Source organism: Acomys minous (genome assembly GCF_964271855.1).
Source record: "Acomys minous genome assembly, chromosome: 15".
NCBI lineage: Eukaryota > Metazoa > Chordata > Mammalia > Rodentia > Muridae > Acomys > Acomys minous.
Window position 1 is genome coordinate 18,297,649 of NC_140497.1, and position 17,548 is coordinate 18,315,196.

General features: G+C 37.8%; 1 protein-coding gene across 1 annotated transcript in view; it reads left to right on the forward strand.

The window, feature by feature from the left end:
- The window catches only part of POTEA (POTE ankyrin domain family member A), a 151,405-nt gene that overhangs the window by 78,284 nt on the left and 55,573 nt on the right, over positions 1-17,548 (forward strand). The window contains exons 34-43 of the mRNA XM_084759824.1: positions 1,906-1,934; positions 2,269-2,341; positions 4,395-4,465; positions 7,223-7,264; positions 8,982-9,063; positions 10,637-10,665; positions 10,766-10,838; positions 14,305-14,378; positions 14,959-15,055; positions 16,487-16,560. Of these exons, the coding sequence (XP_084615950.1) occupies positions 1,906-1,934; positions 2,269-2,341; positions 4,395-4,465; positions 7,223-7,264; positions 8,982-9,063; positions 10,637-10,665; positions 10,766-10,838; positions 14,305-14,378; positions 14,959-15,055; positions 16,487-16,560 (644 nt within the window). The remainder of the gene's footprint in view (positions 1-1,905; positions 1,935-2,268; positions 2,342-4,394; positions 4,466-7,222; positions 7,265-8,981; positions 9,064-10,636; positions 10,666-10,765; positions 10,839-14,304; positions 14,379-14,958; positions 15,056-16,486; positions 16,561-17,548) is intronic.

Below are 17,548 nucleotides of genomic sequence, written 5' to 3' on the forward strand. Positions count from 1 at the left end.
CAACAACAACAACAACAAGACAACCAAATAGAGAAGGAAAAAAAAAAACCGAGTTCAATTTGTGTCAGTCAACTATTTCTTGGCATGGGGCCTGTTCTGGAGTGAATTTGATATAGCCAGTTTCATGCCATTGGAGAAAAATGATTTTTTTCCTTTCCCAGAAATATCAGTTGCAAATAGCTTTTTGGTTAGGGATGGGACTCTGTGACCACTCCCTTCCTAAGTGCTGGATTTTGTCTAAAGCATGATGTGGCAGCCAAAATCATAGTTAAAAGGTTATGGAGCTTTATGTCAGTTCAATTTGGGACAGCTTGTAAGCTTAGGTTATAGATTAAAAAAAAAAAAGGACTTCACAGAGATATGAATTTCTACCACTTTCATGGCCAGTATGTTGGGAGCCCTATTCAAAAAATGCTAATTGTGATGAGAAGTTCTGGTCCCCCATTTGAAGCTGTCAGGTGATGCAGATGCTGCCAGAGCACGGAGCTGAATTTTAGTGACAAGCATCTAGACATCTTTCTAAAGACACGTGCACATATAGCCATTGGGTGATGATTCAACACCCCTCAGGGACAGAAGGAAGCCGAGCATTTACAGTGACTTCTCACTCTTCTGTGGCCAATGGGAAGCAACACAGAGGGAAATGATGAAATAATTTGTCCGTTCCTTGAGTAATAATGTCATATGTCTCATGAAATTTAATTCCAGAGTCTGAGGTTCCTGTTAAGTTGAGAGAATGGGTTGTCAGATGTATCCATTTAAAATGTAGAATTGGAAAGTAAAAATATTAATGATGCAGAGAATATTTTAATAGACGGGCCAACCAGGTAGAAGGAACGAGGAAGAAAAAAAAGCCTATGCATATTCAGAGCCAGAGATGAGGAACTTGAGAGGCCTCGTTTCATTTCACAGGAAATTCATGTATTTTCCTTTAAATTAAAGCCCGGAATATTTTCCTCCATAGATTATAGGAGGCAAGTTAATGGGAAAACTATGGTGAGTGGTGGGCGCTCAGTTTCCCACTTTATCACTTGTGGGCAGCAAAGGCCACAGTTACCCTTCTGCCTGTAGTTGGATACCTGTGACAGAAGCGAGCACATTGTTGTGATGTCAGCGAATTGTAGAAAAGCGGGTTGTTTGGTATAATCTAGTGATAACTTACAGGATACACCAAACCAACTGCACTTTAGAGCATGGCACAGGGTCTTCCATGCTGGAATAGCAAGACTGCATCTTGTGTCAACATGGCTTGCACTTCATAGGTAGCTCTTTAATCTAGTCTGTGTAACTTGGGCTCATTTAAACTTTGACAGCCATTCAGCACCAGCAGCTTCTTGTCCCTACCATGTGGTTTCGGTTTACACACCATTTCTAAAGTGCTCACTGAGAATGTTTAAGATGTGAAAAACTAGAGGGAACCCAGAAATATGGTCCTAAATATAGTTCACACATATGCAAAAATGAACAATTCTATATAGTGTCAAATTTTCATGAGTGTATGTGAGGTGATCGACTCAGAAACTTTGTTGAAAAGATTCTACCATTCTCTAGACACTGGGGATGCTTTGAGCTTCCAGATCGTACGTGGAAAGCAAGGACGACACAAGAGATTCTTGCCAAAGGGTCAGTCTACTTCTTTCTACAGTTAGAACTGAAATATTATTTTTTGAGTCATAGTACCATCTCATAATTACAGTTTCATTTTGCTTCCTAACGATTAGGAATGCCACACTGTTGTGTGTTGTTTTTATTCAATTAGAAGAGAAAAAACAAAGGAAGTACCCTCAAACCAAAATTAGTAACAGTTTGAAAGCTAACCATCAAGAATATTTTGCTACTAATTCTGTTTAAAAATGTTTACCTTTATCATGTTCACATATAATTGTGTCTTTGATTTTTTTTTAGACTCTCCAGAAGAATATTCTCAATTGAAGGTACTAAATTTTATATCTTAATCTTGTATTATTAAATTAATCTATTTAAAACAAAGACTTGCTATTTTAAAAAAGATGTATATATCTTTTTGTGCACACCTGGGTGTATGCCTATCTTTAAGTGATTGCATATTTGCCCATGCATGCATTAAGGCCATAAAAGGGCACTGGATCTCCTTGAATTTACATGTGTTGGGTGGATGTCTGGCTTGTTACACATGTGGCCGACTTCCAACTCTCGTCCCTGTGGTTGAGCAGCAAGTGCTCGTAACCACTGAGACATTTAACTAGCCCCACAACAGTTATTAAATGTCTTGTTTTAAACCCCATGCAGCCTTTGGATAAAAGGAAGACTGTCCTTCCATGTGAAGTACCAGCAGTGAAAGAAGTAAAGCCATTTGGCACCGGTATGTTTTGCAATCTCTCTGGGAAAGTGCTTCAAAACATATAAAGTGTGCATGGTCTTCTAATTTTGTTTCCTCCATTCTTCAATTTTTGTGTGAGAATTTGTTACCAATAAACTGTTTCTGTTTGCATTCTCTTTCCAAAAACATTATTCAGTAACTAACATAATGCTTTCAAATTGATAACTATAACTCAGATATTTCACCTTTTATATCTTAGCACCCTAACACTCCCATTTTAGAATCACTGTGCTTCTTGTGGAATAGCTGCAGTTGTGTATAAAAGTCCAAGGGTTTTTCACAATTTGAAAACACTTAGATTAAAAAGAAAGAAGAAGAAACGAAAAGAAGAGAAAGATCAAGGCAAAAAGTAGTAAACCACACAAAAATCTCCTAAATGACTTAAAAGCAAAATCTTGTTTATGGTTCTTTTTTTTCCCACAGAAAATAAAAAAATATTTATTAAAAACCAAATGCATATAGAATTGCAAGTAATTAATGTCCTATGAATTTATTATGTTTGGGTCACTTGCTATGAAACAGAATTTTCAGGACAGCTGCAACATTTTCACTCTCCCATTTTAATGTTTGATTACATAGTGTTTGAAACATTCCCTCTGACAAAAATCTATTCATCCATCTACAATTTTTCCCATATACATTTATTTTATTACACATGCATAATACACACTACATACAGCAGGGACAACCATGTGAGTACCTCCTTTCTTCAGGTAAATTTCCTCTTCCAAACAAAACCGAGACCTGAAAAAAAAAGTAAAAGAAAGCACTTACGTCAATATTGCTTGTAGTAGTATATGTTTACTAATGATGTAGAAGCAAGTGTTGTCTTATAAGACTCAGCTGTTGTGGTCTAATGCCATACACTCAGTAGGAAATATGGTAAAGCTCAACCTTATTCAGACCAGTATATCTTCATCGAATTTGTGTCCTACTCTACAGAGCTCAGCACTCCCCGTCGATTCTGATAGCAGGTCTATAGCTGGAACTAATGTACAGGGTTTTGTTTGTTTGTTTGTTTGTTTGTTTGTTGTAAAGCTGGCTCTTACTGTGCTCACAGCTATCTTGGGACTAACAATATAGACCAGGCTGGCCTTGTACTCATGAGGTTACTGTGCACCAGCCTCCAGGGTGCTGGAATTAAAGGCAAGCACCATCAGGCCTTCCAATAATACAATTTTAAAAATGAAGCATACCCGCTGATTTATTATTGATTGTCATGAGTGAACTTAGTTTTATAGTCTCAATTATTTAAATAGATATTCTTAGTCAGATATGATACCAAGTCTGTAATAGGGGCCTTCTCTCCCCCACCGATTTTGTATAGTCTGAATCTGTACAGGTCTGTACATTTGTCACAGTCTCTGTGAGCTCATCTGTTTTGGTCCTGTTGTATCTGGAAGATGCTGTTTCTTTGGAGTCTTCCACAATATCTGGCTCTTATAATTTTTCTATATCCTCTGAACTCCATGAGGAGGGGTTTGATTAAGCTATCTCATTTAGGGCTGAGTGCTCCAATGCTTTTCACACTCTGCTCATCGTCCACTTGTGCTAGTCTCGTGCAGAAGCATGAAGAAGTTTCTCTGATGAGGGCTGAATAAGGCACTGATCTATGGATATACCATGCCGTCACTTGAAGTCATTTTATTGCATGTTCCTTTACAAGAACAGTAGTAGCAGGTTTTTCCTCAGACCCATCACCTATCTATTCCCAGATTCTTGGATTTATTATTTATTCATGGAGTCAGCCTTAAGCTCAATTTTTAAAAAGCGGTTGGTCACTCTCATAACATTTGTGCCACTATGCACCAGGATGTCTTTTAGGCAGGTCACTGTTGTTGCAGAGTTTGTAGCTGTGTGATATTGATATACTCTTCTTCCTCTATTGCTGAGCCCAAACAAAAGTTTCTTAAAAAAAATCCATTGTGCATTATTGTTAATTATTAGCTTTTCTCTCTATATTTTTTATAAAGCCTACCATTTTAATCAAACTATCTATGTAGCTTATTTTAACTAATTTATATGGATTTGTCAGAACCAAATTCAAACTTATCATCAGAGGAAGAACAGGAATGGCCTAGTGACAGTGAAGAGGAACATCTAAAGGTAAGTAAGTATTTAAATAAATTCTCTTTTTATGATTGTTACTGGCAAATATTGAACCCATAGATTATATGAAATTACTTTTGACTTTCATGGAGAATCAAGACTGTATTTTACTATTTAATTTCAATTAGGTAGCTAGACAATACACTATTTTTAGAATCAACAGTGATATAAGAAATCTTATCCTTGGATTTGTTTCAATTTTTAAAAAAATCCTCTCTGCATGTGTTTCAGTTCATTAGTGTCCTCACATGTTAAAGGCAGCTCATTTGAAATGTATGAGCAAGAAATTAAAATTTTGAGCAATATAACAAAAATTTCCCCCGAATTTGATTCATGCTAAAGAGTTATTATGGTAGGGACTCAAAATTTGTACTGCTTGTTGCTAATCATTACCACACAGCTTAAAGTTTCAATTCATCATTCAACAAACATAAATTCACATATTAACTTACAACTTTGTGTCATTAGTTTTCTTCTTCTATGGGTGGCTGTGGAGGAGAAATAGCAAAACAACTTTGAAACTCATGGAATGTGGCCCACTGGTTAGCATAACCACAGTGGGTGGGCCTCAGAGAGGCAGAGCCCTGAGGACTACATGTCCTGAGGACTTTTTGCTGTTATGGATCAGAGCTCTGCTTGTGGTCACCACATCCTTCATAATATATGAGTTATATGAGAACTCTAAGGGGGGCTTCCAGCCCCTCACTGGGCGGTATCACTGGCACTCACAGTAACATCGCTTGAGCTCTTTCAGACATCGGTGCTGGAGCAGATTAATGATTCAACCACCACCCTTGAAAAGGACTTAGAGATGTAGATTGTTAGCAATGATCGTTACCCTTAGAAGGGATTTAGAAAAATAGATTGTTTAGCAAGGTTAGGCAAAGATGTTTTTGCTAGTTGCTCTGATGTGGAAAATCTTAGGGGATAATTTAGAGTTCAGGAAAGGACACTCTTAGTAGCTGAGCTGGGGACTTTTTGAGGTTGACAAGCAAGAAAAATAGCCAAGAATAACACTGGGTGATGTGACTCTTTCAAGCTGGGCTGGTGATTGAGACAATGATTAATTTTTTTGTACTCATGTTTGCCCTCAGCTTCCCGATATGACTTAAGAAAAATTATTAATGAGCAGGTGCACACCTTGAGGACTTAAAGTAGATGTGGCTGATTTTTTTTAAATATAAAAGTTTAGGTTTGTGATTCTTCTAAGATTTTTACTTTTTTAAAGATAAACAATTCCTTCATTATAGCCACAAATTTCAGCCTGCCAGTAAAGAAAAGCTGGCTGAGAAATTACCCTGATTGCTCATATTCTGTTAATATATAACAAGTTGCTAAGTTGCTTAGTTATATGGGTTCTTGGGAATAATTTTACATATTTGTTTCTTACCCATAATACATAAAATATTTGACTATATGAGGATATTGAGGAACATGTTTTTCTTACATATCCTCATTGTAATTGTTCACTTAAAATAGAATGTAACCACATTGTGATTTTTGTACTGATGGACAGATCTTGATGGGATATATAAGCTATGGGAGAAATAATAAAGGTTAGTGTAACTCACTCCTCAGTTTGTTTCACCCATCAAATATATATATATATATATATATATATATATATATATATATATATATATATATATATATATATATATATATATTAACTGGAGACATTGGAATCTTTCTTTTTCAATCTGCAAAGATATGTTATGTATTCATGCTTGTGTGTAAGGTTGGGTTGGAACTCACATTTGGAGTTTGCTCCATCCACCCAATGTATGAATGTGTAGGTATACATGTATGCAATACGTGTATGTATGTATGTATGTATGTATGTATGTATGTATGTATGTGTGAAGTTAGAGAAGCTTGTTGGAACCAATCTGCTGGAGTCTGTCTTACTTCATCATCAAATATAAGTGTATGTGTGTGTATTGTCTTTTTCCCTCTTTCTTTCTTTCCTTTCTCTAGATGCTTGCCACAATCAAGTGGAAGCTCCCATAACAGGTTACCAGCTCAGGCCCTCTGCCAGGAACAGTTAGTTCTGGCCCATGCTTGAGCTTGCCACAATTAGTGGTAGCCCCAGCTGGAGCTATCAGGCCTGGCTCACTGCCAGCAATAGTTTTGGCCCCTTGTTAACCACTATCAATAGAAGCCCTGTCAGTAACAGTAAGTTCCAGCCTAGAGAGTCAAGCCTTTTACCCTCAGAGAAAGTCCACTGGGTGATCAGCCAGTTGCCAATCTACACCTTGAACCCTGCAGTGTTGAAGCTGGTCTTCATAAGACATCCAGTTGTTGCCAGTGTCTCTGTTACATGAGAGACTAGGCCATATAATGAAACTTATTACCTACAAAAACAAATGTGGCCTTTGGTGTTATCCTCCAAAGAAAAAATTTCAAACTTGTCTTTGTTTCAAGGAAGAGACTCAGCAATCATAATAAAACATGTTGCTCCTAACTTGATAACATAGGTCAGGACTGGACAGAATAGATCAAGAATACATAAATACATGCTACCATGTGGATTTCTAGTTCGTATAAAACCATCAAAGGAATATACTAATGGAATAGAACATGTAGTACCCAAGGCTTCTCTGTGCACACTTTAATTGCTCTGCCCTTGAATAATTTGTGATTTTTCAGGATCAAATATGTATGAGGCTGTCAAATGTAGATTGTTTCTTATTGGTATATAGGCAGCATTTTAACAGCAAAGCAAGCAATGAGAAAAAAATGTTTGTGTTCTAGATGGAAAATCCATGTGATTTTTGGTTGGAGAACATTGCAAGTGTAAGTACAGTGGTAAGAGCAGAATTTGTAGTTAGAAAGAAGTCTTTTTAAAATATATTTTATTAATTTATTCATATTATATCTCAATTGTTATCTCATCCCTTGTATCCTCCTATTCCTCCCTCCCTCCCATTTTCTCCTTACTCCTCTCCCCTATGAATATGACTGAGGGGGTCCTCCTCCCCCTGTATATGCTCATAGGGTATCAAGTCTCTTCTTGGTAGCCTGCTATCCTTCCTCTGAGTGCTACCAGGCCTCCCCATCTAGGGGACGTGGTCAAATATGGGGCACCAGAGTTTGTGTGAAAGTCAGACCCCACTCTCCACTCAACTGTGGAGAATGTCCTGTCCATCGGCTAGATCTGGGTAGGGGTTCAAAGTTCACTGCATGTATTGTCCTTGGCTGGTACCATAGTTTGAGCAGGACCCCTGGGCCCAGATCTGCCCATCATAATGTTCTACTTGTAGGTTTCTAGGACCCTCTGGATCCTTCTATTTCCCCATTCTCCCATACGTCTCTCGCCATTTCATTTTCCATATTATATGAAGATAATTACACAAGTAAGAACTTGTAACATTTCATACATGTAATAAGACATGTTTTTATGTGTTCATTCTTGATGAGGTTTGTCATGTTTTTGAAGTTCTCTTTTAATTGGGAAAGAGCCATATATGAGATCTAATATTCTTTGCCTTTATTTAGACAACTTGTGGAAATATTCCCATATTAATTTATCACTCTGTGCCATTAGTTTTCTTCTTCATAAAATTTTGCCCAGGATACCCTAATGGGGAAGCATTTACAAAGTTTTGTTGCCCTCAACATTGCACGCTCCAAAGCCTCTTCATAATTCTTTAGACACAAAACATGCTTGTCATTGGAAATGCTTTACATCAACAGTGCTTTCATAAAGTGAAATTCTCCTAAATTATAAAAATCCTTTGTGATTTTCCAAAGGAATAATATTTTGGCATTCTGAAGGTTATTCCCCATTGAAGCATGCACAGTGGCTACTCTGTAGACTCTGAATATACATCCTCTGAATCTCCATGGCTAGTGTACACAGTCAGCAATTCTCTGGAGATCAAACCTAGAAATTATTAAGAAACACATTTGATAATATTTTATTTTGATATATGCTTTTTATTTTTAGTATTATAATTAATTTTAAAACTAGAAATTGAGATATTATCTTAGAAAGGGGTTGGTGATCTCTATGTCAATTATTTTTAACACTAATTTCAACAATGTAAGTGATGCATTTATTCACAGTCAAAGTGCAAAGAGGAGAAAATATCAGTAAATGGCCAAGAGACCTATGCTTTTGTTTCCTTAATGATATTATTAATGGAAATGGTCTTGAAGCTTGATAAGATATGTAGTCATGTAAAGTCTTAGTGAATAATATTCAATAGGTAACTGTGGGGATAAGAGAATAACTCAAGTCTCCTGCTTTAAATATTGTTTTCCCAATGAAGTGCATCTCCTCTTTCCCCTTCCCCCTTCCTTCCTTCCTTCTTTCCTCCCTCCTCTCCTTCCTCCCTTCTTCCTTCCTTCCTTCCTTCCCTTCCCTTCCCTTTCATTAAACTTATCTTTCCATTCATGCTTGTTTTATTTTCAATACAATTAGTTTAAAAATAGAAGTTAATTTTTGGAAAATTGATGAGGAGATCTTTATGCAACCTATCTTTAACACTGGTTTAAACATGTGTTCCAGCAACCTCAACCAAAGGACTTTGTACATTTCCCCACGGGTAAAGATGGAAGGCGAGTAAATATCTTAAGCAACCAAGAGAAAGGTAAGAACGCTACCTTTAAAGATCCACTCAGGAACGGGAGGATACAAGTGATGGGACAACAACTGAGTTGTTATCTGAATAAATTAATAAATTAATAAAAAGAAAAAAAAAGAAAAAAATCAACTCAAGAGGCTCAGTAAGAGTTCTCCTTGTATAACAGTATTTGTTATTCATACGTGACAACCCCAGTGTGACCTCTGGAGCCCTGTAAAAAGCCCAGTGTGGTGATGCACATCTGCAGCAAGATGGAAGGGAGAGACGGGAGACTCAACCAGTAGTTCACAGGCCGACTAACCTCCAGTCTGTCATGCAGCTAAAAGATAAAGTGGGACTTAGGCTCAATGAGGTGGGAGGTGAGAAGCTAAATGAACATACACGTCCACATATCCACATCTACACCCCACATCTAACACACACACACACACACACACACACACACACACACACACACACACACACACTAAAAATTTAAAATCCATCTGACAACGTTTATTTGAGACAGAGGGAGTGAGATACTCTCCTACCCACCCTCCAAGTAGCCTACTATATATTTAAGTTATAATATTTTAAATAGAAGGACTGAGGGAAACACTCGGTTGGTAATGATCTTGCATTTTAAGTAGGAAGATATGGGTGTGAACCTCTGAGCCCTCATAAGCATGTCAGGCACGGTCACATGTGCCTGTAGGAAGGCGGAGACAGGAAAATATCTGGCACTCACTAACCTGCCAGTCTAGGTTAGGTGGTGAGCTCTAGGACACGAGAGCCTCTGCCTTAAAAAGAATATGATTGTGTTCTTGAGGATGACCCCCAAAGTTTCCTCTACGTAAATATGCGTACAATTGTCTGTACAGCTGCACACATGCATTCGCTCATATAAACGTGAACATGATCACATAAAGGAACACATGATAAATATAATAAATGGCATCATTTATCTCACCAACTATGAAAAACAGGTTAGATTGAGAGTAACACTGGAGATAGTGGGTTTCATTACCCATTACCCATTTCTCAATTGATGAATATTAGAAAAGGAGAAGCAGTGGAGGAATTGAAATGAAGATGAAGAATTAGAGAGCACAAGAAGCTCATGAAGCAAGCCAGGCAGTTGGACCTAAGTATGCACTGCAGAAATAAAATACTAATTTTAGAGGATGGAAGGGTTTTAGCCATGTAGGAAGATATATCTTAGTGGTAAATCCTAATAACTCAGAAAATATTTTTTTGTGTGAAAAATGAGCTTAATTTTATTTGATAATCCATTTTTGTTACTGTAAATTTATTGTGGATTTTATTATGCTTTAAGTTCTCATACCTCATTAGAAATATTTCTTGGAAAATTCAGGATATTGTAACTAGAGGGGAAAAGGAAATATACTCTTCATAATAACCTACACAATGAGCAAAGGAGGAATGTCCTTTGCATCCTCCTCCTCCCCCTCCTCCTCCTCATTATTATTATTATTATTATCTTTTCAAGATAGGGTTCCTCTATATATCCTTGCCTGTCCTGGACTCACTTCGTAAACCATTTAATTCATGCAACTAATATGTGTCTCTGGTTTTTCAGGGTTTCCCAGCGAATATTCTGAGTTAACGGTAATAATGTTTACATCTTGTTCTGTATCCCTAATTTCATAACCTCCTACTATATGATATAAAAAAGCATAATGAAACATCTTATTTCAAACCTATGCAGGCCAGCATCGAAAAGCGAGATTTTGTACTAACTGAAGATGCAACAGTGAATCAGGAAAAATCATCCATGACAGGTAATTGATCAATTGTTATTTCCCTGAAATAAGCACTATGGACACTTGAAATGTCCAGTCTTTTATTCCCTACAAGATACGTCTCAAATTTATTAATAGGAGTTAATATAAGAGATGCAAATATCATTTAAGCATTATTATCTAAAAATGAGGTATCTACCAGTTAAGAGTTGGTGCCAACATCATGAGCTACCGAGCTACCACTCATGCACTTTGGCAGTTATGTATCAGCTCACTTGCATTTCAACTTTGGAATCCACAAGTGCCCTAGCGATTAGTTGAGATCAATTATTAAAGAACAGGATATCCATCTTCTTGAGGACTGTCTCGCAGCAGTCTACGCACGCGCACTCAGCTGGTTGGGAGGCCGAGGCAAGATATTCCCTCTTGACTGAGACTGTCGAGTGGTCCTTTGAGCTTCATCTACTAATTCTCCGTGGTTATGACATGGATGCATGAAACCAAGGAAAGCTCAAGACCAAATCTCAGTGTGCAGAAGGGAGCTGGGCAGGGAGTATTACTTAACCAGCCCTAGCTGAAGAAACATTGATAACAATTGATAGTTGCTGAGGGAGGTAGAGTCACTTTTTAAAAATTAATTTATTCTTGTTACATCTCAATGGTTATCCCATCCCTTGTATCCTCCCATTCCTCCCTCCCTCCCATTTCCCCTTACTCCCCTCCCCTATGACTGTTCCTGAGGGGGACTTCCTCTCCCTTTATATGCTCATAGGGTATCAAGTCTCTTCTTGGTAGCCTGCTATCCTTCCTCTGAGTGCCACCAGGTCTCCTCCTCCAGGGGACATGGTCAAATATGAGGCACCAGAGTACATGTGAAAGTCATACCTCACTCTCCACTCAACTGTGGAGAATGTCCTGTCCATTGGCTAGATCTAGGTAGGGGTTTGAAGTTTACGGCCTGTATTGTCCTTGGCTGGTGCCTTAGTTTGAGCAGGACCCCTGGGCCCAAATCTGCCTATCATAATGTTCTACTTGTAGGTTTCTAGGACCCTCTGGATCCTTCTACTTTGCTATTCTCCCATGCTTCTCTCATCTAGAGTCCCAATAGGATGTCCTCCCCTCTGTCTATGGAATACTACTCAGCTATTAAAAACAAGGAATTCCCGAAATTTGTGGACAAATGGATTGAGCTAGAAATGATCATAATGAGGGAGTTAACCCAGAAGCAGAAAGACTCAAATGGTATATACTCACTTAAATCTGCATACTAGCCCAAGGGGCATGTCCCACGAAAGCCTTCACTTACCAGGAAACTAGAGTCACTTTTTAAAGAGTGCAGCTTCCGCCATGTGCTCCTGTGGGAGAGACGGCATATCCAAGAACATCTGGGCAGCAGGAATTGATTTTTTTTTCCAAAAAGGACACAAAATTGTGTGTATAAGGGTAGATGAAGGAGGAGCGGGGGGTGAATAGGATGATGGCACATTGTTTGAAATTGTCAAAGAAATAATATAAAAAACAAAGAACGGGTCTACTAAAACACACAGCATTTTTTAATCCATTGTAGAAACAGTTTATGGGTCTGTTATTTGTGTTCTAATTAATGTACTTCTTAAGTCAGTGGCTCCAGGAAACCATGGCATCTAGACTGTAGCAGGACTTCATAGAATGCAAACAGGTTGCCTGACCAAACAGATTAATTTTATATTGTATAGAGCAGTTTCAACTAGATGCCAACACAGTTAATGACTTCAGCAAATCCAAATCCCTATACTAATTTAATTGTGATTTTAAGTGATTTTTCTTCTGATTTGGCTGTAATAATATTTTTATTACAAAATAAGTGTGAACTGAACTCCATCCGTCGTATAATTTGAGAAGTTTTCTTTATAAGGAACACACATTTATGCACAATCTTAAATGAAATCTGCCAGCACAAGGCAGGCGTGGTGATGCACGCCTGTAATCTCAGCACTCAAGGAGGCAGAGGCAGTCAGATCTTTGCAAGTTCGAGGCCAGCCTGGTTTACAAAGTGAGTCCAGGATAGCCAACGCTACACAGAGAAAACTTTGACTTGAAAAAACAAACAAAAAGCAAAAACAAAAACAAAAATGAAATTCACCAACCCAGAAAGATAGGAAAATGGGGAAAAGTAAATAGAAACCGTTCAGTCATTTTGCTTAGTTCACCTCATGTAACAATACAGCAGTGTTAGTGTCTAGTTGTTTAGTGGTCTAAGTTTATACTTTCACTCTTTGAATTTTTTTTTCAAGAGTACTTTTCAGAACACTTCTTGTTAAATATTCTAGGACCTTTCCCCAAGTTCAGGATTTCATGAGTTTTCAGTTTTGTAACCTCCTTAGTAATTTGTCTCCATTTTATTTTATTTTATTTTATATACTACTCAGAAATACTGTATTTCTTTTATCTTGAGTTAATCTGCCTTAGTTTACAAAAGTGAAAACAAACGTTTCCTTCCAATGCTAGTGTTCAAGCATCTTGACATTCATAACCTGACTCCTATGCGACCCCCCCTTCTCAGCCCTTAGCCATCTCTACGAACTTCTCATGTATTGCTAGTGAGACAATGGTGTCTACCCCAACCCTACCTGTACTTTTAGACACAAGTTGAAGCCCTGTGATTCCTTCAGTATGCTCCGCATGCTGCTTTACCATCCTGGTCACTGTAGTCCTGAGCCCATTTGTTAAGAGACAAATCAAACAATACTCATGTAAGGACACTGCTGCAATATTTGTTTACCCCTTTAAATTCCATAGCCAGAAACCAGGAAAATCCGATAAATAACTACAAAGAAAAGCAAGTAAAATATTACATTTACATTACCAGTGTCATTCCTTGACAAGAAATAAAACACTTGGGTATGTGAATAAACAGCTTATACTTCAAATGGGAAGGGAATCTTTGAAAAAAAAAAAGAAATATTAAGGGTGCTGTGAGGAAAACAGCACATGCTTATGTAGAGAAAAGGAAATAGAATCAAGGGCTATTTAACTTATTAAATAAGTTTAATAAGTTAAATAAATTTAACTTAACCTAAGGTAAGGACAAACTTGACAGACTGAGGGACTCAAGCATTGTAGAACAGAGGGTAAACCAGATTAAGAGTATGCCTAGGTGATCTTCAGTATGTTGCTCTTAGCAAGTAAAGAAAAATGAGCATGTGAGTGTATGTGACTCATACTGACAATTCTACTAGTGAAGATGTGCTCATTTCTGTTACTAGAATATTAAGTGCACATATAAATATGGTGGCTTCTCACGTATATATAGGAATACAATGTATGAAGCTCTTAGTAATGACATTTATTTTTCGAATCAGAAAATATCTGGTTGAATGTCAAGCTTAACTGAAGATTTTATTGCAAAATAAAAGTTCAACATTTTACTGTTCACTTTTGAAAATTTTGTATCTCTGGTTCTATAAATGATGTTTATTTCGCTGACTTCTTGGCTGACTTTAGCTATACATCTGTATTTTTTCAGGAGTCAAAACTGTGCAACCGAGGTCAGGGGAGGAACAGACAGGATGGTATGGCAGTGGCAAGAGGCGGCGTAAGGTATTCAGGAGCTCGTGGTTTCAAATTAAGATTCTTCTCATCGGTGAGAGTGGGGGTTCACTATCATCGCACGGCCCGAAAGAGAAACGAGACCAACATCTGTGTGATTTAATTTTAGCACCCTTGTTCCTTTTTAGTTGTTGAATATACACTGATTTCAGGATCTACAGTGACTTTATCCTTGGATTTTTTGCACAATCTTTTCATCACCGCTCAAATCCCAACTACTTACAAAATAAAAACACAAATCGATGGACATCTGTGTTCAGTCACTGTATGAAGAAATAAGGATGTGACTTAGAAAGCATATATAAGGATCTCCCTGTCTATCATCCATCTATCTATCTTATCTATCTATCTATCTATCTATCTATCTATCTATCTATCTATCATCTATCTATCTATCTATCTATCTATCTATCTATCTATCTCTATCATCTATATATCTATATGCCTATGTTTGGTTTTCATGACATGTTTCCTTTGTTTATACTTAGTTGCTTTTAAGTGAGGAAACTGTGATGTTTTTGGAGAGTAGTTAGGACACCTTTGTGTAACACTTTACAAATTCTAATTTTAGAAGCCTATTTTTGAAAGACTTCAACTCAAGAGGAATGCTCTAGTATCAGTAGATCCCAAAGAAAGCGTAAGAAATACGAGAGCTGTTGAAGAGAGAGGTAAGAGCTCTACTAATTGTCATTGCAAGGAATGCCTGTTAAAACAGGAAGATGGAGCTGTTCTCTTCACCAAAGACAATTGCTCAGCCAGTGTTCACGGACTAAGAGCTAGTCTTAATTGACAATAATGTGTGTATCTTTTGAAGTCTGTGACAGAGGTTATGTCACTGAAACTGTCCCTGAGGGAGCTGGTGTGTGGTTGGAAATATCAACGAGAAATATTAAGACAGGGAAGATTATTTAAAATGAAAGAATAAAGACTAAAACAGACAAAGTTACAGGGATTAAATGAAAGGAGTCAAGCAGGTGTGTATGGGAGAGAATATGCAACAAATTCAGGGCAGCTGCATAAGAAATGCAGGGAGAGATAATACAAGGCAGGCCACAAAAGAGTGTCGCCATGCATCCTGTGTGCCTCAGTACTGGGAGGACATCGACGCTGGAAAACTGGGTCTTTTAGGTCTAGGTTTTCTTCACAGTAGGTAAACATAAGCAGCTATGGCCAAGTGATCATGTAAATAAATCAGTGTCATGTGATTCTATTCCTCCATGTGAGACATCGTGGCTTCCCCTCCCCCATTACATACCCACTCCTGCTCTTTCTTCCTCTCTATCTTCATAATCTTCATAAATTCAATGTTTATGATTTAGCCCAGGCAAGGCCTATGTTCAATTCTCATTGTCATATTTCTTTACATATTCCAAATCTGAGAGCACAAGCCTAGTAAAAACTCAAGAAATGACTACTGAGTAAAATAAGTGTGACACCGCTTATGCAAAAGATGGTCATTATGATTAGGCCAAGAACAAAAGAGTTACACCTAAAGAAACGATTGACAACTCCAGTGAAAATGGTATTTTTACAAACTGGCCAGCTAGAGGTAGTTGAATGTATACTGGATGGCAAGAACTGTTACTCAGGAAGAAGACAGGTACTGTGCTGAGTTTTAGGAGGAGGAAGGGGCCAGTCAAAAAGTAGAGCAAAACGTTTTAGATAGGAAGGAGATAAGAAGGGTAAGAAGTTGTGGTTTGATTAAGAAAACGCCTAGAAGCAGTCCCCTCCCCAGGTAGAGAACAGTGTGCAGAGTGACTGTACGTGATTCTGTGTGCCTGCCACTTCTGTCTCCAGAGTTGTGCTACTTCCCGTTTTAGGGAGCCATTTGAGCAGGCATCTTCAACATGTGTGCTCAACTTCAACATCATGCCTCCCTCCTGTGTATATTTGGTCTATGACTCTCTAGATAATTGTATAAGTTTCTCAAGCCAATGGGTATTTAATTGAATATTAAACTGAACTGAACTGTTTAAGTTAAAAACACAGCTTTTCATCATTGTTCTTTTTTTCAACATTTTTATCACCAATTAAGCAGATGGCCATAGCTATTTCACTGACGTAATGCCTGGTTTTAACTACACTTGTGTATCTCTCAGGAGCCGCAAGAGTACAACCGAGGCCGGAGGAGGCACAGATGGGACGGTTTGGCAGTGACAGGAAGCAGTGGAAGGTACTAAGGACTTCACATTTTCTCATTAGGATTCTTCTCACTGACGATATTTGGCACAGGATAAGTGAGATACAAGTCACATTATTGTAGAGAAAAAAATACCTTCTAATATATATGTCATGCACAACATTTTCAGAACCCTCAGAGACTAACTACCCCTAAGCCCCATCCTAAGATTTCTTTCACAACTTTTCCTGCAAGCAATGTTTTTTCTTTTTTATTGTATTGTATTGTATTGTATTGTATTGTATTGTATTGTATTGTATTGTATTGTATTGTATTGTATATGAGTGCTTTATCTGTAGAAGTAGGCACCAGGTCTGATTATAGAGAGTTGTGAGCCACCATGTGGTTGCTGGGGATTGAACTCAGGACCTCTGGAAGAGCAGCCAGTGCTCTTAACCACTGAGCCATCTCTCCAGCCCCTCACAACCTTTTCTTATTGCTGGAGTTCCATTCCTATAACATCTTACCGGGTACCCAGCACAGAGAGAGCAGCTTTGAACTGGTGACTAAACAGTTTTGTGTATGAAGAGCAGAAGAGCAAACCCCCATGAACCTGATTAATGCTTTGATGCTCATTTCTAGTGACTGAGAATTCACCCAAGAATTCCTACTAACCAGCAGCGTGGCAAAGGGCAGGGTTCCATTTTTCCATAGACTCTTGCTGCCTTCATAATTTCAGGTATATACAAGACAAACAATAAATAGAATACTGTCTCCTAGAATGGGCCCTCTGGTGTTATGCTCTATATAATAACATTTAATGTTATTGTTAATTCAATAATAGACATCAGCAAATATAACAAAATATTACACACTGACTTTGCTTAGTGTTAGAATACGTTGAGACTGACATTCAGCTATAAGACTGTCGTTAAAAGAATGGATCCTGGAAAGGCTGGTGCACACTGTGTCCTATTCTTAGTGTTTAGGAAGCTGAAACCGAAGGATCATCTCAAAAATTAAAATAAAAGGGTACGGGAAA